We start from the raw sequence: 23,216 nt of genomic DNA, 5'->3' as shown, positions 1-23,216 counted from the left end.
TTCAATGCAACAGTGAGAGCTAGCTAGGTAGGAGTACGTGAGGTGTGGGCCGCGTGCTGTCGGACGCACTTGTTGAGCCTGCGGACGGCGCTCTTGAGAGCGCTGAAGTCCGGCCGCTCTTGCGGCTCCTCTGCCCAGCACTGGCGGAGCAGCCGCTGCAGCTGCAGTTGCGGCTGCCCGCCGCCGTCCGCGCCACCAGCGCCGCCGCCAGCGCCGCCTTCCAGCGACGGACGGAAGCTCGGACGGTCTCCGGCGCGCACGCGCTGCACGATCTCTGCGAAGCACCACATAAGAAAGAATCAGGCCATAATCATCCTGCGGAAAACCTCAGTAGATGCTAACAATGTAATTTAACGTCATTTTTTTTAAATATATTGTTAGTTAAATTGCCCTGTCTCCCCCCATCCCTCTCCCACTAGGTGGAGATGCTATCAGCCATGCTGCTTCTCATCAACCACAGGTTAAAATGCATACTTGATTACATTTTCTTTTGTAATTAGAAGTTTAAAATGTAGGTCGTAAAATGCAACGAAAATGATTCCTCCTGAAAGCTCAAGAAGATGTAAGTGTGCTCCCTGCCGCCGTTGGATAAGCAGCTGCTGCAGCAAGTCGTATAACCCTAGCTTACTTATTTGTTAGATAGTTTAATTAATTTCTTTGCGTGTTTTTGGGTACTTGCATTGTTTAATTCATATATTTCGGGCGTATTATAGTATTTGACAGTTGTAGCATCGCGCTTTAGTGTTTACTTCGTAGATTCTTATTTAAATTGCGTGTGAGTTTCGTATAGGGGGTGCAATTTCGAGTTTTAGTTACTGTAATCGTAAATTCAGCAGATTGTAGCGCAGTCGTTAGGCATTTGTACAGGTTAGTTGATACATTCTTTGTGTGTTCCGCTTGCGTTATCTAGGCACGGACTCGTGTTTCAGTAACTGTTGTTAAACATCAATTAGAATGGACAGGGACTGCGATTGCTGTGTTCGGATGAGGGCTGACTTGGCATCCCTTCGCTCACAGCTGCAATCGGCGCTGACTTCGGTCGCGCAGCTTGAGGCTGTTGCCAATGGGCACCACTGTGGGGAGCCGGACTCGGGTATCACGGGGATGTCAACCTCGTCCCGTCTGTCCCCAGATCGGTCTGCCGCTGTGGTTGCCCCGGTTGCTGCCCGCAGTGGGGCTGAGCCCTCGACGGTGGTCGATTGGGAGGTCGTTCTAAGGCGCGACAGGCAGCGAAAGACGTCCCTGGAGGCTGATCAGAAAGCCTCCCCGGTGCGTCTGACAAACCGGTTTCAGGCACTGTCTCTGGCTGAGCCAGATGCAGCTGCCTGCCCTGTTTCAGAGGATCATTCTCAGCCTTCAAGGTCCGGGCAATCGCAGAGGGTGGGCTTATTGGTAGTTGGGAGCTCCAATGTTAGGCGCGTAATGGGGCCCCTTAGGGATATGGCGGCTAAGGAGGGGAAGAAATCCAGTGTGCACTCCGTGTGCATTCCGGGAGGAGTCATTCCTGATGTGGAAAGGGTCCTTCCGGATGCCATGAAGAGCACAGGGTGCAGCCAGCTGCAGGTGGTGGCACATGTCGGCACTAATGACGTGTGTCGCTTTGGATCTGAGGAAATTCTCTCTGGATTCCAGCGGCTATCTGATTTGGTGAAGGCTGCCGGTCTTGCTTACGAGATGAGGGCAGAGCTCACCATCTGCAGCATCGTTGACAGAACCGACTGCGGACCTTTGGTGCAGAGCCGGGTGGAGGGTCTGAATCAGAGGCTCAGACGGTTTTGCGACCGTATTGGCTGCAGATTCCTTTACTTGCGCCATAGGGTGGTGGGGTTTCGGGTTCCGCTGAATAGGTCAGGAGTTCACTACACTCAGCTGGCGGCTACACGGGTAGCGGAGGCTGTGTGGCGTGGACTGGGCGGTTTTTTAGGTTAGAAGGCCTCGGGAAAGTGCGGGATGGGCTGCAATGTCAAAGGGTGCTTGGCAATTACAGGACGTGCTTGGATCAAGGAACAGTCGGAATTATAGTTGTAAACTGTTGTAGTTGCGCTGGAAAAGTCCCTGAGCTTCAAGCGCTAATAGAAAGCACAGAAGCTGATATCGTTATAGGTACAGAAAGCTGGCTAAAGCCTGAAATAAGTTCTGCAGAAATTTTTACGAAGTCTCAGACGGTGTTCAGGAAAGATAGATTAGGCAGAATTGGTGGTGGAGTGTTGGTGTCTGTCAGTAGTGGTTTATCTTGTAGTGAAGTCGAAGTAGATACTCCGAGCGAATTGGTGTGGGTGGAGGTTATACTTAACAGCCGAATTAAGTTAATAATTGGCTCCTTCTACCGACCCCCAGACTCCGATGATACAGTTGCGGAACAGTTCAGAGAAAGTTTGAGTCTCGTAACAAATAAATACCCCACTCATACGGTTATAGTTGGTGGGGACTTCAACCTACCTTCGGTATGTTGGCAAAAATACTTGTTCAAAACCGGTGGTAGGCAGAAAACGTCTTCCGAGATTGTCCTAAATGCATTCTCCGAAAATTATTTAGAGCAGTTAGTCCACGAACCCACGCGAATTGTAAATGGTTGCAAAAACACACTTGACCTCTTGGCCACAAACAATCCAGGGCTGATAGAGAGCATCATGACTGATACAGGGATTAGTGATCACAAGGTCATTGTAGCTAGGCTCAATACCATTTCTTCCAAATCCATCAGAAACAAACGCAAAATAATTTTATTTAAAAAAGCGGATAAAGTGCCACTAGAAGCCTTCCTAAAAGACAATTTCCATTCCTTCCGAACTGACTATGCGAATGTAGACGAGATGTGGCTCAAATTCAAAGATATAGTAGCAACAGCAATTGAGATATTCATACCTCATAAATTGGTAAGAGATGGAACGGATCCCCCGTGGTACACAAAAAAGGTCCGAACGCTGTTGCAGAGGCAACGGAAAAAGCATGCGAAGTTCAGAAGAACGCGAAATCCTGAAGATGGGCTAAAATTTACAGACGCTCGAAATTTGGCACGTACTTCGATGCGAGATGCCTTTAATAGGTTCCACAACGAAACATTGTCTCGAAATTTGGTAGAAAATCCGAAGAAATTCTGGTCGTATGTAAAGTACACAAGCGGCAAGACGCAGTCAATACCTTCGCTGCGCAGTGCCGATGGTACTGTTATCGACGACTGTGCCGCTAAAGCGGAGTTATTGAACGCAGTTTTCCGAAATTCCTTCACCAGGGAAGACGAATGGAATATTCCAGAATTTGAAACACGAACATCTGCTAGCATGAGTTTCTTAGAAGTAGATACCTTAGGGGTTGCGAAGCAACTCAAATCGCTTGATACGGGCAAGTCTTCAGGTCCAGATTGTATACCGATTAGGTTCCTTTCAGATTACGCTGATACTATAGCTCCCTACTTAGCACTCATATACAACCGCTCGCTCACCGATAAATCTGTACCTACAGATTGGAAAATTGCGCAGGTCGCACCAGTGTTCAAGAAGGGTAGTAGGAGTAATCCATTTAACTACAGACCTATATCATTGACGTCGGTTTGCAGTAGGGTTTTGGAGCATATACTGTATTCAAACATTATGAATCACCTCGAAGGGAACGATTTATTGACACGTAATCAGCATGGCTTCAGAAAACATCGCTCTTGTGCAACGCAGCTAGCTCTTTATTCGCACGAAGTAATGGCCGCTATCGACAGGGGATCTCAAGTTGATTCCGTATTTCTAGATTTCCGGAAAGCTTTTGACACCGTTCCTCACAAGCGACTTCTAATCAAGCTGCGGAGCTATGGGGTATCGTCTCAGTTGTGCGACTGGATTCGTGATTTCCTGTCAGGAAGGTCGCAGTTCGTAGTAATAGACGGCAAATCATCGAGTAAAACGGAAGTGATATCAGGTGTTCCCCAGGGAAGCGTCCTGGGACCTCTACTGTTCCTGATCTATATAAATGACCTGGGTGACAATCTGAGCAGTTCTCTTAGGTTGTTCGCAGATGATGCTGTAATTTACCGTCTAGTAAGGTCATCCGAAGACCAGTATCAGCTGCAAAGCGATTTAGAAAAGATTGCTGTATGGTGTGTCAGGTGGCAGTTGACGCTAAACAACGAAAAGTGTGAGATGATCCACATGAGTTCCAAAAGAAATCCGTTGGAATTCGATTACTCGATAAATAGTACAATTCTCAAGGCTGTCAATTCAACTAAGTACCTGGGTGTTAAAATTACGAACAACTTCAGTTGGAAGGACCACATAGATAATATTGTCGGGAAGGCGAGCCAAAGGTTGCGTTTCATTGGCAGGACACTTAGAAGATGCAACAAGTCCACTAAAGAGACAGCTTACACTACACTCGTTCGTCCTCTGTTAGAATATTGCTGCGCGGTGTGGGATCCTTACCAGGTGGGATTGACGGAGGACATCGAGAGGGTGCAAAGAAGGGCAGCTCGTTTTGTATTATCGCGTTATAGGGGAGAGAGTGTGGCAGATATGATACACGAGTTGGGATGGAAGTCATTACAGCATAGACGTTTTTCGTCGCGGCGAGAGCTTTTTACGAAATTTCAGTCACCAACTTTCTCTTCCGAATGCGAAAATATTTTGTTGAGCCCAACCTACATAGGAAGGAATGATCATCAAAATAAAATAAGAGAAATCAGAGCTCGAACAGAAAGGTTTAGGTGTTCGTTTTTCCCGCTCGCTGTTCGGGAGTGGAATAGTAGAGAGATAGTATGATTGTGGTTCGATGAACCCTCTGCCAAGCACTTAAATGTGAATTGCAGAGTAGTCATGTAGATGTAGAAGTAGGCTGTTTAGGTTTTTATGTTGGTAACGCCACGTAGTGGTGTGTATGAAAATCGTTGACTGCGTTGTGTGCAGTCTGTGGCTGGTTGGACTCATTGTTGGAATATTCGCTTGTGTAGTGTTGGGCAGTTGGATGTGAACAGCGTGTTGCGTTGCGCAGTTGGAGGTGAGCCGCCAGCAGGGGTGGATGTGGGGGGAGAGATGCCAGAATTTTGAGCAGTTATGATAAGGGAACGATCTGGACGTGACTTCGGGAGAAAAAGTAAATTTGTAAAGATGATAACTTTTGAACGTTATTAAGGTAAACACATTGTTTGTTCTCTATGAAATTCTTTCAAAAATGGTTCAAATGACTCTGAGCACTATGGGACTTAACATCTGAGGTCATCATATCCCTACAACTTAGAACTACTTAAACCTAACTAACCTAAGGACGTCACACACATCCATGCCCGAGGCAGGATTCGAACCTACGACCGTAGCATTCGCGCGGTTCTGGACTGTAGCGCCTAGAACCGCTCGGCCACTCCAGCCGGCTCAATTTCTTTCATTTGCTAACTATGCCTATCAGTAGTTAGTGCCTTCAGTAGTTTGAATCTTTTATTTAGCTGGCAGTAATGGCGCTCACTGTATTGCAGTAGTTAGAGTAACAAGGCAAGTGATTCATGAAAGGTATGTAACATCCCCTTAGAAAAATTAGTGAATTACTGTGTTGAAAAGCCTCTTAAGTTATTTGATTTTCAAACAGCTGAACAGAACTGAACGTACTCAGACATTTCTCTCTTTACTTATTCTGATCAACACTAAACTGACACACAATATTCTTTTAGTTTTGTTATGAAAAGTCCCCTTAGAAAAATTATACATGACTGTGCTTAAACTGATATACAATATTTTTTAGCGCAACGCAGTCTGACTTTCAATAATCCCTACAAAATAATGGCCCTAACTAACAATAACCTATATCTTTCATGAATCACTTACCTCACAAAAATCTTCGTTACTCGAAACACTGCAATACAGCGAGCGCCAATACTTCCAGCTAAATAAAAGATTCTAACTACTGAAGGCACTAACTACTGATAGGCATAGTTATCAAACGAAAGATTTTGATAGAGAACAAACAATGTGTTTATTTTAATAATATTCAAAAATCGTATATATCCTTTTTCTCGCGGACTCACGTCCAGATCTTTCGCTTATCATAACTACTCAAAACTGGCATCTCTCTATCATGATATATATATAATCTACTCTTCCTCATAGAAACAAGTCCAGATCGTCCACTCTAATAATTCAGCCATCTCTCTCCCCAAATCCACCACTGCTGGCGGCTCACCTCCAACTGCGCAACGATACGCGCTGTTCACAGCCAACTGCCCAACGCTACAATAGCGAATATTCCACAATGCCGACCAGCCACAGACTGCATGCAGCACAGCCAGTGATTTTCATACAGAGCACTACATAACGTTACCAACATAAAATCTAAACAGCCTTCTTACAAGTATAGGTTACTGTTAGGCAGGGCCATTCTTTTGTAGGGATTTTTGAAAGTCAGATTGCGTTGCGCTAAAAATATTTTGTGTCAGTTTAGTGATGATCAGAATAAGTAAAGAGAATACTGTTTGAGTACGTTGAGTTTTGCTCAGCTGTTTGAAAATCAAATAACGTAGAACTTTTCCAGCACAGTCATTCATAAACTTTCAAACGGGACGTTTCAAAGGTGACATCGGCAGTAACAGTTATGCTGACAGTGAGCCATTTAAATTCCTTCGATGTTAGCCCCCAAGGAGATGTTGTGCATATAGTTTCGTATGGATGTTGAATATGGACAACAAACAGTTCAGACAAGAGAAGAATATAAGTATTTGAAATGTAGTGCTATATAAGAATCTTGAAGATTAGTTAGGTAGCTCGAGCAACTAATGGGGATGCACTGGATTCAAATTGGTGGAAAAAAATAATTTATGGCACGACCTGAGTAAAATAAGGGATCAGTTCACAGGAGACATTCTGAAGCGTGACAGGATCACCAATCTAATAATGGAATGGAGTTTGGGTGGTAAAAAATCTAAACAGATGCCAAGACTCAACTATAGCTAGCAGGTTCAAATGAATATACACTCCTGGAAATTGAAATAAGAACATCGTGAATTCATTGTCCCAGGAAGGGGAAACTTTATTGACACATTCCTGGGGTCAGATACATCACATGATCACACTGACAGAACCACAGGCACATAGACACAGGCAACACAGCATGCACAATGTCGGCACTAGTACAGTGTATATCCACCTTTCGCAGCAATGCAGGCTGCTATTCTCCCATGGAGACGATCGTAGACATGCTGGATGTAGTTCTGTGGAACGGCTTGCCATGCCATTTCCACCTGGCGCCTCAGTTGGACCAGCGTTCGTGCTGGACGTGCAGACCGCGTGAGACGACGCTTCATCCAGTCCCAAACATGCTCAATGGGGGACAGATCCGGAGATCTTCCTGGCCAGGGTAGTTGACTTACACCTTCTAGAGCACGTTGGGTGGCACGGGATACATGCGGACTTGCATTGTCCTGTTGGAACAGCAAGTTCCCTTGCCGGTCTAGGAATGGTAGAACGATGGGTTCGATGACGGTTTGGATGTACCCTGCACTATTCAGTGTCCCCTCGACGATCACCAGAGGTGTACGGCCAGTGTAGGAGATCGCTCCCCACACCATGATGCCGGGTGTTGGCCCTGTGTGCCTCGGTCGTATGCAGTCCTGATTGTCGCGCTAACCTGCACGGCGCCAAACACGCATACGACCATCACTGGCACCGAGGCAGAAGCGACTCTCATCGCTGAAGACGACACGTCTCCATTCGTCCCTCCATTCACGGCTGTCGCGACACCACTGGAGGCGGGCTGCACGATGTTGGGGCGTGAGCGGAAGACGGCCTAACGGTGTGCGGGACCGTGGCCCAGCTTCACGGAGACGGTTGCGAATGGTCCTCGCCGATACCCCAGGAGCAACAGTGTCCCTAATTTGCTGGGAAGTGGCGGTGCGGTCCCCTACGGCACTGCGTAGGATCCTACTGTCTTGGCGTGCATCCGTGCGTCGCTGCGGTCCGGTCCCAGGTCGACGGGCACGTGCACCTTCCGCCTACCACTGGCGACAACATCGATGTACTGTGGAGACCTCACGCCCCACGTGTTGAGCAATTCGGCGGTACGTCCACCCGGCCTCCCGCATGCCCACTATACGCCCTCGCTCAAAGTCCGTCAACTGCACATACGGTTCACGTCCACGCTGTCGCGGCATGCTACCAGTGTTAAAGACTGCGATGGAGCTCCGTATGCCACGGCAAACTGGCTGACACTGACGGCGGCGGTGCATAAATGCTGCGCAGCTAGCGCCATTCGACGGCCAACACCGCTGTTCCTGGTGTGTCCGCTGTGCCGTGCGTGTGATCATTGCTTGTACAGCCCTCTCGCAGTGTCCGGAGCAAGTATGGTGGATCTGACACACCGGTGTCAATGTGTTCTTTTTTCCAATTCCAGGAGTGTAGGTTGCTATAGTTGTACAGAGATGAAGAGACTTTTATAGAATAGACTAGCATGGAGAACTACCAGAATTTGTATTGAAAACAATAATAATAACAGACACAACAACAAGGAAGCCTGGAAGGATAGAGCGGCTATATCACAATAAAGATAAATGAATGGCTGTACTTGTGAGTGAGGAGGAAATGCTGTGCTGCAATGTGTGATATATACACACAACAACAGAAGTATTGCACCACCTAGTTATGTCGTTGGAGTGTGTTGCTATTGTAACTGTTCCTTCACTGATCGGACGGTCACGTTGTTTGTAAATATACACATTAGCACTATCTACACACTCAAGTGGATTATAGCGTTTCAGTTGGCAGTAAGATAGCGGGAGGTACACATTAGTGTCGTCTGTGAAACAGCAGACGGAACATCCATCATCCCATGAAGAGAGGCTTGTCTATTAGGGAAGTTCGTCAATGTGTGCATCAGGGTGAAAGTGATGTGGTGTGGTGTGGAAACACAGTCGGCTCCAGCTGACACGTAGTGTTAAAGATTTACACTGTGCAAGCGATCAACTCTTCAAATGTGTACAGGATGATAGATATCTACGACTTTCAAGCCATTAAGTCTACTTGAGTGCTCCAGAAGTGAATTCGACTTTCAAAGAGGGTACAGGACGTCATGCAACAGATCAGATTTTAGGAGAAAATTGTGAATCCCATTCCTGATGCCCATAGCGAGCACCACAGACGAACAAGGAATCCTTCATGACGAACACCACAAGAATGGCGTCAGGTGCTGCTTATCGACGAAACATGTATTTGTTTGTACCCTTCTGATTGAAGATAGCGTGTTTTGAGACACTTCAGTATTATAGAATGTCTCAAGATCTGTGCCCCACACGTGGAACCAGGAGGTGATGGAGTGATGTTCTGGGGCAGCATTGCTTCGTGTCACTGTACACCTCTTGTGGTCGTTAAGAGCAATCTCACTGCCCCCCAGTACAGGGACGAGATTCCACAATCAACAATGTGACTTTACTGGCAACGTTTTGGTGATATTTTCATCTTGATGTATCATAACTCACAAGACCATTGTGCTATTCTCATGAACACATTACTTCAGCATGCTTGGATTGCCAGAATGGGGTGTCTGCCTTTCCACAGACATCAACCCAGTCGAATATGTGTGGGCATGAATGAAACGAGCTGTTTCTGGACGATGAAAACGATTACCTTCTCTGCGTATTTTACGCAGAATCGCCAATAAAGAGCGAGACATTTGAAACAGTGCTATCTCATCGATAGCATGCCATGACTAATTTAAGCCTCCATCTGAGAAAGGGGATGTTCCACCACGTGTTGACGTTGCTCGTCAGTGTTGTAAAGCAAAAAGGCGTTTTTCTTTACGGCAGTATCTTCCCATGTAATTTAGGAACCAAATTTTTCCCCAAGGATTGGAAATATTTGTAGGCGCTCAACTACATAGGGAGGAATAATTATCTCAATAAAATTCGAGAAATCAGAGCCCGCGCAGGATTTTCAAGTGTTCGGTTTTCCTGCTCGCTTTCCGAGAGTTGAACGGTAGAGAAATAGCTTGAAGATGGTCGATGAACCCTCTGTCAGGCACTTAATTATGAACTGCAGAATAATTTTGTAGATGCACTTTTACCTGCGCACAAATGAACAGTGGTTATGGCCACATAGAACAAGAGGCGTGGAGAATTAAGCAAAGGCATTGTTCTCTAGCACGACAATGCAACACCACATGCGGTGCGCATAGCATTAGCTTTGATTCAACGTTTTCAGTGGAAGCTTTGGAAATACCTGTCATATGGGCAGGATCTTCTACCATGCGAATTCCATCTTTTCGGCAAACTGACATAACATCTGGGATGAATGAGATTTTGCACCGTTGCGGACGTTCACAGAGGATTTCTCGAATGCTTTCGTGATCAGGGAGCGAATTTCTACCTCCGAAAAACTGAACGTGTGGGAGAACGTTCCGATCACTGTTTACAGAAAGTTGGTGATTATTATCAATTCAAGACATAAAGCCTGAAAATCTGTCCATGATCATATTGTAACCCTTTATTTTACGAGTATGTCTTGATCACACGAACTTTTACACTTCACTATTACCGGTTTCGGCCATGCCATCTTCAGCTCCGTTACAAACGAGCGATGTGGCGCAGTGGTTAGCACACTGGACTCGCATTCGGGAGGACGACGGTTCAATCCCGTCTCCAGCCATCCTGATTTAGGTTTTCCGTGATTTCCCTAAATCGTTTCAGGCAAATGCCGGGATGGTTCCTTTGAAAGTGCAAGGCCAATTTCCTTCCCAATTCTTCGCTACCCCGAGCTTGCGCTCCGTCTCTAATGACATCGTTGTCGACGGGACGTTAAACACTAACCACCTCCGTTGCAAACAAAAACAGTGATGTAAGCAACTAAGCTCAATTTGCTCAATCTAAATCTATAAAATAAAAATAAAAAGGATATACATGATTAACAACCGTGCAAAAAAAGGTAAAATTGGTTCTTGGCTACGCCGTAAAACCGGCAACAACAGCAACAAATATTTAGAATTTGGTGTCTGTAAGGGCAACTGCTAATACTGTGACGAGTTTTATATCGATCAGACGGGAAGGAACTTCGAGACTCTTTTTAGAGAGCACGCATATAACAATCATATACAACCGTTCGCTTGACGAAAGATCCGTACCTAAGGGCCGGAAAGTGACACAGGTCACACCAGTATTCAAGAAAGGTAATAGGAGTAATCCACTAAATTACAGGTCAATACTATTAACCTCGATATGCAGCAGGATTTTGGAACATATGTTGTGTTCAAACATTATGAATTACCTCGAAGAAAACGGTCTATTGACACACATTCTACATGGATTTAGAAAACGTCGTTCTTGTGAAACACAATTAGCTCTTTATTCGCATGGAGTGTTGAGTGCTATTGACAAGGGATTTCAGTTGGCTTTAGACACTGTAACACAACTGGCTGGTAGTGAAATTGTATGCTTATGGAATGTCGTCTCAGTTATGTGACTGGATATGTGATTTCCTTTCAGAGAGGTCTCAGTTCGTACTAAATTGAGGAAAGTCATCTAGTAAAACCGAAGTGATTTCTGGCGTCCTCCAAGGTAATGTTATAGGCCCTTGACTGTCCGTTTTCTATATAAACGATTTGGGAGACAATCTGAGCAGCCCTCATAGGGTTTTGACAGGTGTTGCTGTCGATTATCGACTAATACAATCATCAGAAGATCAAAACGAATTGCAAAACGATTTAGAAAATATATCTGAAAGGTGCGAAAATTGTCAATTGACAATAAATAACGAATAGTGTGAGGTCATCCACATGAGTACTAAAAGGAATCTGTTAAACTTCGGATACACGATAAATCTGTCAAATCTGAAGGCCGTAAATTCAACTAAATACCTAGGAAATACAATTACGAACAACTTAAATTGGAAGGAACACATATCAAATGTTGTGGGGAAGGCTAACCAAAGACTGCTTTTAATCGGCAGGACATTTAGAAAATGTAACAGATCTTATAAGGAGACTGCCTAAACTACGCTTGTCCGTCCTCTTTTAGAATACTGCTGCGCCGTGTGTGATCCGTAACAGATAGACGGATTACAGCGAAAGAGTTCACAGAAGGGCAGCACGTTCTGTATTATCGTGAAATAGGGGAGAGAGTCTCACTGTAAAGATACAGTATTAGGGGTGGATACCATTAAAAGAAAAGAATTTTTCGTTGGGGCCGATTCTTCTTACGAAATTCCAGTCACCACCTTTCTCCTCCGAATGCGAAAATATTTTATTGACACAGACATACACAGCGAGAAACGATCCCCTTGATAAAATAAGGGAAACCAGAGTTCGTACGGAAAGATATTGGTGTTCCTTCTTTTCGCGCGCCATACGACATTGGAATAGCAGAGAACTGTGAAGGTGGTTCGATGAACCCTCAGCCAGGCACTTACATGTGATTTGCAGAGTATCGATGTTGCTGTACAAATATAACGAAAGTAAAAGCGCTGTAGGTACGCATTTGGCTACAGCAAAACATTAGGCAGGAAACATAGCGGATGATGTGCAACTGTCGCATAGGGCGCCAAGAGGGCAATTACTGAACCTACTCGAAGACATGGAGAGTTATGTACAGAGAAAACGGCAACCGGAATTACTGCTCATGCTGAATGAATAGAATGAGTTTAGCCAGAATGCTTATTCTGATGAATTCAGTAACCTATTACTTAAAGCAGCTCCGAACGCCCGAGCAGCTTGCCGTGTGCGCCGGTCACCAGCGACAAGGAGACTGGACCTTCTCCCGCAAGTTCCGCCACAAGAAAACAAAAACTTCATACAGAGAAGCCACGAAGCCACGCCACTGATTTCCCACCCCGGATGTATTATCGAGTATCGAATTTTTAATTCATAGTCACTGTTTCTTTAATTACCTTACATACAGAGTTATGGTGCCGGAAGATTGAGTTATACGAGGGTAATCCCAAAAGTAAGATCTCCTATTTTTTTTTATAAATACAGAACCCTGTTTGTGTCGCAGTTGGTCACACTGTTATGAAGAGTGCTTCACGCGCTGTGTATAAAAACCCGCACGCCACACTGAGGCGCTCAGTCTTGGCCTGGCAGCCGTTGAGAATGGAGCTCCCGTTGGATGTTACCGCCAAGTGCGAATTGCGCGCAGTTATTCGGTTTTTGAACGCAAAGACCACTGCGCCGATTGAAATCCATCGCCAATTGACGGAAGTGTATGGTCAGTCGTGCATGGATGTCAAAAATGTTCGTAAGTGGTGTAGAGAGTTTGCAGCTGGTCGGACCGAAATTCACGACGAATAGAGAAGCGGGAGACCATCAGTTTCTGAGGAGAGTGTTGAAGGTTGAGCGAAACATGCGTGAAGATCGGCGGATCATCCTCGATGATCTCTGCACGTTGGTTTCTGAGATTTCCCGAAGCACCGCTCACAGAATTTTAACGTAAACATTGAACTCCCTGAAGGTGTGCGCGAGATGGGTGCCAGGCATGCTGGCTGAGGACCACATGCGGCAACAAGTTAATACTTGCCGCGCATTTCTTCACCGCCTTGCAGCCGAACAGGAACACTTTCTGTATTCAGATGACACGGGTGACGAAACCTGGGCATACCACTTTACACATGAGACCAAGCAAACAATAACGCCAGTGGCGGCATCCTTCTTCGCCAAAGCCGCGGAAATTCAATCAAACACAGTCTGCCGGTAAAGTTGTGACAACCGGTTTTTGGGATAGAAAAGGGGTATTGTTGGTTGACTTTATGCCCACTGGGACCACAATTAACGCTGACAGGTACTGTGAGACTCTGTAAAAACTCAAACGGGCAATTCAGAACCGGAGAAGAGGAATGTTGAGCAAGGACGTACACATTCTCCATGACAACGCTCACCCACACATCGCTCGGCAAACCGTTGCTCTCCTGCAACAGTTTCAGTGGAACGTAATCACCCACCCACCAAATCCTGACTTGCCGCCCAATGACTATCACCTGTTCCCTAGCATAAAAGAACATTTGGCCGGAAAGCGATTCAGCTCCGACGACGAGGTGAAAGAAGAGGTTCATAACATTCTGAACAGCATGGCAGCGAGCTGCTATGACCTGGGCGTGCAAAAACTGCCACGGCGTCTACAAAAATGCATTGACAGAATGGTGATTATGGCGAAAAATAGCTAAATGTTCAGTCTATAAACTGATGTAAACGATTGTAGAAAATAACAGGTATATGTACTTATAAAAGTAGGAGACCTTAGTTTTGATTCAAAAAACGGTTCAAATGGCTATGAGCACTACGGGACTTAACAGCTGTGGTCATCGGTCCCCTAGAACTTAGAACTACTTAAACCTAAGTAACCTAAGGACATCACACACATCCATGCCCGAGGCAGGATTCGAGCCTGCGACCGTAGCAGTCGCACGGTTCCGGACTGCGCACCTAGAACCGCGAGACCACCGCTGACGGCCTTAGTTTTGGGATTACCCTCGTAGATGTGATTTTATATTTATACTTTTTATGCTGGCCTTTACACAGTTATGTGTTTTACTTTGCCAGGCTAGAAGCCTTCCACTATTACTACCTGTACTTCTTATGTGGATTTTCAGTATGGATCTAATTCCACATTTTGTGTCTCAGTATATGGTTTGTCAGACGCTCACTTTGCCATGCGAAATAATTGTACTTAATGACTATGCATACAGCATTTTAACTATGAAATTTGCGATATGGTTACTCATGTATCCTAGCTATAGTGCCCCGTGCCGGACTCAGTTATTTGTATAAATACCAGATGAATCCAGATCGTCACTCGCACTGACTATGTACTTACATGTATAATTTGACGTTGATACCTAGATCAGAATATTTTATGGTGTGTCTGGCAGGTATGAACTGCTTTTAAACATGTAAATACATCCTATTTTACTTATATAGCACCAGGCACTTTACACATTTAGCTTCAGAAAATTGAACTTAGTTGGTTACAGCATTATTCTTGTTTGTAAAAGATCTGAAGGAGGCAGTAGCTGAAACCTGTAACATTGAAGTATAAAAGTTTGTGTGACCAAGACGGAGATATAAAATAAACTTCGAGACTACACTCCTGGAAATTGAAATAAGAACACCGTGAATTCATTGTCCCAGGAAGGGGAAACTTTATTGACACATTCCTGGGGTCAGATACATCACATGATCACACTGACAGAACCACAGGCACACAGACACAGGCAACAGAGCATGCACAATGTCGGCGCTAGTACAGTGTATATCCACCTTTCGCAGCAATGCAGGCTGCTATTCTCCCATGGAGACGATCGTAGAGATGCTCGATGTAGTCCTGTGGAACGGCTTGCCATGACATTTCCACCTGGCGCCTCAGTTGGACCAGCGTTCGTGCTGGACGTGCAGACCGCGTGAGACGACGCTTCATCCAGTCCCAAACATGCTCAATGGGGGACAGATCCGGAGATCTTGCTGGCCAGGGTAGTTGACTTACACCTTCTAGAGCACGTTGGGTGGCACGGGATAGATGCGGACGTGCATTGTCCTGTTGGAACAGCAAGTTCCCTTGCCGGTCTAGGAATGGTAGAGCGATGGGTTCGATGACGGTTTGGATATACCGTGCACTATTCAGTGTCCCCTCGACGATCACCAGAGGTGTACGTCCAGTGTAGGAGATCGCTCCCCACACCATGATGCCGGGTGTTGGCCCTGTGTGCCTCGGTCGTATGCAGTCCTGATTGTGGCGCTCACCTGCACGGCGCCAAACACGCATACGATCATCATTGGCACCAAGGCAGAAGCGACTCTCATCGCTGAAGACGACACGTCTCCATTCGTCCCTCCATTCACGCCTGTCGCGACATCACTGGAGGTGGGCTGCACGATGTTGGGGCGTGAGCGGAAGACGGCCTAACGGTGTGCGGGACCGTAGCCCAGCTTCATGGAGACGATTGCGAATGGTCCTCGACGATACCCCAGGAGCAACAGTGTCCCTAATTTGCTGGGAAGTGGCGGTGCGGTCCCCTACGGCACTGCGTAGGATCCTACGGTCTTGGCGTGCATCCGTGCGTCGCTGCGGTCCGGTCCCAGGTCGACGGGCACGTGCACCTTCCGCCGACCACTGGCGACGACATCGATGTACTGTGGAGACGTCACGCCCCACGTGTTGAGCAATTCGGCGGTACGTCCACCCGGCCTCCCGCATGCCCACTATACGCCCTCGCTCAAAGTCCGTCAACTGCACATACGGTTCACGTCCACGCTGTCGCGGCATGCTACCAGTGTTAAAGACTGCGATGGAGCTCCGTATGCCACAGCAAACTGGCTGACACTGACGGCGGCGGTGCACAAATGCTGTGCGGCTAGCGCCATTCGACGGCCAAAACCGCGGTTCCTGGTGTGTCCGCCGTGGCGTGCGTGTGATAATTGCTTGTACAGCCCTCTCGCAGTGTCCGGAGGAAGTATGGTGGGTCTGACACACCGGTGTCAATGTGTTCTTTTTTCCATTTCCAGGAGTGTATATTGAAAAATATTGTCAAGTATCTGTGTCATTTTGCAGTGTACTAAAACATTCTACAAGAATTATGCACTGCCATAAGAACATGTAATTTACTTTTTGAAGCCCTCCCATATAAATCCGTAAAATGAATGACCCACAGGTCCATCATTCTTTCGTCTAGGCATGGCTTGCAAGAACGGCAAAGAACTACCTTTTTCTATTTCCATGGAAAGCAGGATGTCCTTATGAATTGAATGAAGGTGGCACATAAACACCGTTAATTTCTTTTCACCACGTGGTAACGCAACAAAATTGTCAGCAGCACTCATTTTACAAGTATCCCATATCTACATGATTTGCTGTCAACGAAGATGACAGAGTACGCTGATGTCCTACTATGAGTGGCAACACACCGGACATCTGGGTTCAGATTTCCACTACTAATGGCTCTAAGCACTATGGGACTTAACATCTGAGGTCAGTCCCCTAGACGTAGAACTATGTAAATCTAACTACCCTAAGGACATCACACACATCCATGCCCGAGGCAGGATTCGAAACTGCGACCGTAGCAGCAGGACGTTTCCTCACTGAAGCGCCTAGAACCGCTCGTCCACACCGGCCGACCCACTATTCTACAGTATAGAGTCAAAATTTAAGTGCTACATACTTCCTCCAAATCAGTTAAATTGATAAAATCGGTTGGTTCTTTTGCATTATGCGTGGTCTAGATCACAGCTTAGGCGCCGTTATAAAAGTAACATTTGTGCGTTGGCAGTTCCTGGGAAAACCCTGAAAAACCATATACGTGTGCACGAAAATTAGGAATTATGGGGATGGCCACTCATAATTTCTGTTCAAGGCAGATAGCGAAAATTTTTATTACCTATTCATAAGATGATCTTCTCGAGGAAGTTCGAAATTTTTTTCGGTGCCTTTACCCCCTACCGAGCTCCAGAATTTCAATGTTACTCGTATTTATTCAGAAAACCGCAAAAATCTATTTCGTGCCGTTCTTACCTCGTGTGCCATTATCATCTGAATAACTAACCGTAACAAATGATTCCAACTTTAAACGCACATTCTTTACGGAGTCATCGGAAACACCATTTTCCCCTTTTCGAAAATATGTATTCGTTATCAAGATACGCTCGAAAAATCTTGATATTTGTGTACGAAAAGTACCTATTGTAGGATGGCCATTTCTACAATTTCTGATCATGGCAAATCGTTAAATTTTTTGTCATATGTTCTCATGACGAATTTCTCCGGGAAGCCTGGATCAAATGGCTGTGATCACTATGGGACTTAACATCTATGGTCATCAGTCCCCCTAGAACTTAGAACTACTTAAACCTAACTAACCTAAGGACAGCTCACAATACCCAGCCATCACGAAGCAGAGAAAATCTCTGCCCCCGCCGGTAATCGAATCCGGGAACCCGGGCACGGGAAGCGAGAACGCTACCGCACGACCACGAGATGCGGGCCCGGGAAGCCTGAAAGATTTTTCGATATCATCATCCGTTACATAGATAAAGAGGTTCAAAGTTACAGTACTTCTTGTCTTAAAATGTGAGGCTTCTCTCTCTTTCACCGTCACTGTATCTTTGTCACCCTCTTTCACTACAAAAAATTGTGTATATATTCGTATGCCAAAATTAAGTCGGAACGAGGATTGAGTTAACTGGTTGCCCCTTTTCTGTCGTCGTTTAAAAACGAACGTACTTGCTCTTGCCGTGTTCCAAAAGGAGAATTTTTCCGGCGGTAACTTTACGTTTGTCAGAATGTGTTTCTGGTTTTCACACGTCTTCAAATAGCATAATACAGGTCTATATTGTTGGTCATCATGTTCATATCGCTTATTCTTTGCAATTTCCTTAGCTACCAAATTTTCCGAAGTCTAATTAACCACTACAGGCAATTATTTTCAACCCGTATCCTATAGCTCCTCATTTCAGTGTTATCTATGTACCACAAAAATATTCATGTGCACGTTGGTATACTGCTTCAATTCACCGCTCTCCTTAAAATAAGCTCTTTCTAAATGTAAAAGACTGCATTTCCTGTTACGTTCATCCGATATGTTTTAATTCTTCTATTCGAAATGTCATTACTCCACGGATCCGAACACACCAAAGTCTGCCTCTGAAATACTCACTCCTACTCCATACAGAACACATATACTTTGTTAATAAATGCATACTAAACCTAATATATATTGTTTTTCATACCCAGGCTTCTATAAAGTTTGACAAATAATATTAGTCCAACAACACGGCTGGCGTCGAAATTAATTCTTGAAAAAATACGATTGTAATTTGATTTGAGGTGTAATATCAAATGTAAACAAAAGCTTAAGTAGGCCGCATGGCGAATGTCGTGCTTAAATAATATACTAGCGATTATAGGTCGGTGTGACTGGTACATCATAGTGAATCAAGGAGCTACATCATTCTTAATAAAAGTAAGTTCATTAGCTATAAATTAGATGTAAGTATATGAAAGAATGTGGCAGCATACCAGTGACTATAGATCTGTGTGACGGGTACATCCTAAGGAAGCAAGGAGATACATAATTCAAAATAAAAGTAAGTTCATTAGTTGCAAATTAGATGTAAGTATACGAAAGAATGTGGAAGTAAAAGAAACGGTTATTTTGTGCAGGGTAGCTGCAACATTCAAAATTCAGTCGAAGAAAAAATTAGGATAGTAGTTTAATTTTCAGCCACAGAGTGCAATTACCAATATCAGAGAAAAAATAGGAGGAAATACATCTTATTAATGAAATATACAGTGTGTGGGAAACTGTAATCGTTATGAATATTCTATCATAATATCGAATATTGTGAAAACTTAAATTCTGATTTTTTAGTTGTCGTGAAATGTTCATTTTCAGTGGCGCAGCACACTGGGTACTATTAAAACCACAAAGAAAAGTTATGTTACGAAATGTTTGAAAGGAAACAATAGACGGGAGAGAGAGAGAGAGCGAGAGAGAGAGAGGGAGAGAGAGAGAGAGAGAGAGAGAGAGAGAGAGAGAGAGCTCTACGTCTGGCAACAGGCAGCTGATGGATAACATTACCAACAATTTTTCGTCCAAAAGTGGGGTTCAAAAGCCGAACGTGGTTTGCAGGTTCCAATCTTCCTTCGGGTATGGATGTGTGTGATGTCATTAGGTTAGTTAGGTATAAGTAGTTCTATGTCTAGGGTACTGATGACCTCAGACGTTAAGCCCCTTAGTGCTTAGAGCCATTTGAGACATTTTGAACCTTCACAATAAATCTCTATTATTTCAATCTCAAACAGCGCGCGGACAAAAACCAACATCTATATCTTTCTGTGAGAGCTCTGATGTCCCTTATTTTACTATGATGATCGTTTCTCCCTATGTAGGTCGGCGTGAACAAAATATTTTAACATTCGGGGGAGACAGTTGATGATTGAAATTTCATTAGAAGATCTTTCCGCAACGTGGTACATTTAAGTTCCCTCATAGTCCTTCTAAATTGTTCCCTTGCCGTTTCTTGGGTTGTATGGAACTGTTTCGGATCAACCACGCCCTTTTAAATACCACATAGAGCTACCCTGGTCGAAACGTCTCAGATTTTATCAGCTGAGGTAACTCGGTTGCGAACAAGCAACGTGAATTTCTCTGAGAAAACGGAGGCTGTAGAACTTAGGGATAAATTCATATTGTCGCACAGGAAATTACTGCAGATGAGGAGGAGAAAAGGCGACAGGAATATGGCGCGTGGTGGGCTGAAATGCTCAATATGTTCCCCAAGGGGTAAGAGAGTAAGAAAGATGAGCGTCTGCGGGAATCAGAAAATAAGCAATACGAACAGAATAACGTGAGTTTAAGTGAAACGCCAAGAATCAGCGTTGTAATGGTGAAGTGGGACGGTGTAGAATTAGCAGCTATAATATGATTGACATCGTGGAGCCTGAAATTCCCGTAGTGCCAGACGAGAGATGGGCGTGCTTTACTGAAGTATATGAGAACGTGAGTAGCAACAAGTGTGCGGTAATATCTACGACATCGGGTTACAGTTTTTGTTGTTTTGAGGCAGTGGAGTTCCATAGCAAACGGTAATTTTATTGTGAATATTGCGGAGGGTGTACAGGAAGACACTGATGATGTCACTTAAATGGTTCAAATGGCTGAGCACTATGGGACTCAACTGCTGTGGTCATCAGTCCCCTAGAACTTAGAACTACTTAAACCTAACTAACCTAAGGACATCACACACATCCATGACCGAGGCAGGATTCGAACCTGCGACCGTAGCAGTCACACGGTTCCGGACTGCGCGCCTAGAGATGTCAGTTACGTTGCAGATATTGTGTATCATGAAGTAGAGCAGACGCATTTGTTTCCGAAGGATGCAGATTCGTCGCCATCTCCACAGAAGTGGGGATGGTGTAAGACAAGAAAGAGGAATATACGGCTAGTAATCGGGCGGACAAGACTGAGTCCTTTGAGGAATGTGTAAAGGACGATCATGAGGTTCATAAAGTTGATGATAATAGCAGCGATATAGACGATGAAGGCAAGACAGAACGTCGTGTAATTTTTCATCCGTAGTGCACCGTCAAACTCGGGGAGACAGTGCTTCAGCCGAGGGAGTCTGTTGCAATTGATACACTATCGCAAAGGCCTGTTGTCATGAAAGTAGAATCAGTTAATCTACGTTCTATGTCATTAACATTAAATTTACACTTTAAAAGGATGTAGGTTGCAGTAAGGGATGGTAAAAGGAGGTATGGCGTTGTCAAAAGTAGTCAGTCTGTAACTACCGTTAAAGCGAAGGGAAAAATCGTAGCTACCGGTTAATGCATAGTGAGTTGTTGCAACGTATGTAGTTTTGCACGAGCATTGATCTAAAGATGTGTTGTCTTAGGAAACATAGGGCCAACTTTTCATTCAAGACAAGTTTCCGGGTGATGTGTTAATGCACAAAATAAATAAACTGCAGGATAGACTGAAAGAAATGCGGAACACCAAAGATCAAGAGAGTAGAAACATTTATTTTAAACATTTGTTAAGAATGATTTGTCACAGGGAAAAGAGTTTCGCAGTATAGTTTTTAGTATGCTTTGTATCTTCTTTCATGGTCGTTCAGTGATATAATGCTTAGTTAAATGAGAATTAGATGAAAAACCGACTGATAAACAAGGAGCAATGCTTAGCTTGGGAACGAACTGAGCAGGACTAACGTACTGTTAAGTGACTGCAGGGGAATTTGTTGAGAAAATATGGTGAAGTTACTATAATGGTCTGTAAGTGACAGTTCAGTGGATCTTCGTAGCTGTAATGTGCCTTTTACGTTAACAAACAGCCAGTTAACCTTGTAATTTAAGCTGAACTAGTGTAGAGAAAGCTGAATGCGCTATGTGGTGTATACAACTGTTAACTTGTGGGATGCACTATGTGATAAAAAGTATCTGGACATCCCCAAAAAATACTTTTTTGATATTAGTTGCATTCTGCTGCCACCTGCTGCCAGGTACTCTACATCAACAACCTCAGTAGTCATTAGACATCGTGAGAGAGCAGAATGGGGCGCTCCGCGGAACCCACAGACTTCGTGATACGTCCGCTCTCCACTCCACTGTATCCCATCGCAGGAGAGGTAACACTCCCATCCTCTACACATTGTTTACGTTTCATGCAGAAAAACAAAATGTCATCCTCATAAAGAACAGCTTGTAGATCAAGCACACCACAGCAATAAAAGAACTATATAATGGATCTACTGGTGTATGCAAATATTTATTAACGAAGATAGTGCTCCCGACTGCATAGTGAATATCTAGAGTAAGTTCGGAACACTTTCTTCAAGATGTTCCACAGTATAATAAGGGAATTCAGTCCCTGGACGACATGTAACCATAGCATTTAAGTGGTTTTACCACCAATTTAAAAATACAAGGCGATGTGAAACAGTACAAACATATTAAAGAGTATAAAATTCAGTGCCGAACAACTTCCAGAATTCTCTGTGCTTGGTAATTGTGGTGTGCGTAGCTGTAAGACCTTCGGTACACACACTATCAGATTATTTGACTTGACGCTCTAACGAAGTAGGCGGGTGTCAGCAATATGTCATGTGGTCTTATCGTGGCGTGTTGACCTTCTGCCGTTAAATCAGACGATAGAAATGCCACTTGCACGCTTATAGTAGCAGATTGACAGTGACCAACTTTAAACAGAACTTGATTAATTTTCACACATATTTATTAAAATAATAAAAATCATAGACATTACCTAACTTGATTCTGGATGCTGTTTACAACTGACAATCTGAAGCTCCTTTGGTCTTGGTACTTTAATCTTATTCTCACGTATCTCTGATGCTTGACAAAATGTCTATACATTTCTCTTCATGGCTATGTACAGGAATTTGATAATCTTATTAGGCACAGACAGAAACTTGACTATAGACGGGTACAGACTAATGCAGACTGATGAAGACTAATGCAGACTGACTAATCGGAGGTCTGTACACTCATTGTAATACCACGCACATTCGGGTATCACAGCGCGAGTGTGATCAGCGAGGAGAAAAGGTTCTACATTAGCAGCAATCTCATTGGCTGCGTTACATATTAATACGCGGATCGGCGGAAGCAGAATTTGGTCCGTCTCTAAGGCAGCGCCATCACGTAGTGCGGAGACGGGCGAGCGCTGCGCCTGCGCTGTTGTGCTTAGCGGGGCGCGCTCTATTGGGAAAGTTGTGTACGCGCTGACTACGCGGAACTATGTACACAACAGTAATAATTTTCGTAACCT

The 23,216-nt window shown here is 44.6% G+C and overlaps 1 protein-coding gene across 1 annotated transcript in view; it reads right to left on the bottom strand.

The window, feature by feature from the left end:
* The window catches only part of LOC126267585 (atrial natriuretic peptide receptor 1-like), a 323,447-nt gene that overhangs the window by 112,296 nt on the left and 187,935 nt on the right, over positions 1 to 23,216 (bottom strand). Inside the window, exons 11-12 of the mRNA XM_049972878.1 lie at positions 213 to 274; positions 70 to 155 (exon numbers count right to left, since the gene is read on the bottom strand). Of these exons, the coding sequence (XP_049828835.1) occupies positions 70 to 155; positions 213 to 274 (148 nt within the window). The remainder of the gene's footprint in view (positions 1 to 69; positions 156 to 212; positions 275 to 23,216) is intronic.

The sequence above is a fragment of the Schistocerca gregaria genome, chromosome 4, assembly GCF_023897955.1.
Source record: "Schistocerca gregaria isolate iqSchGreg1 chromosome 4, iqSchGreg1.2, whole genome shotgun sequence".
Lineage (NCBI taxonomy): Eukaryota > Metazoa > Arthropoda > Insecta > Orthoptera > Acrididae > Schistocerca > Schistocerca gregaria.
The sequence above is the reverse complement of the archived record's forward strand: the minus strand, read 5'-3'. Positions and strand labels throughout refer to the sequence as shown.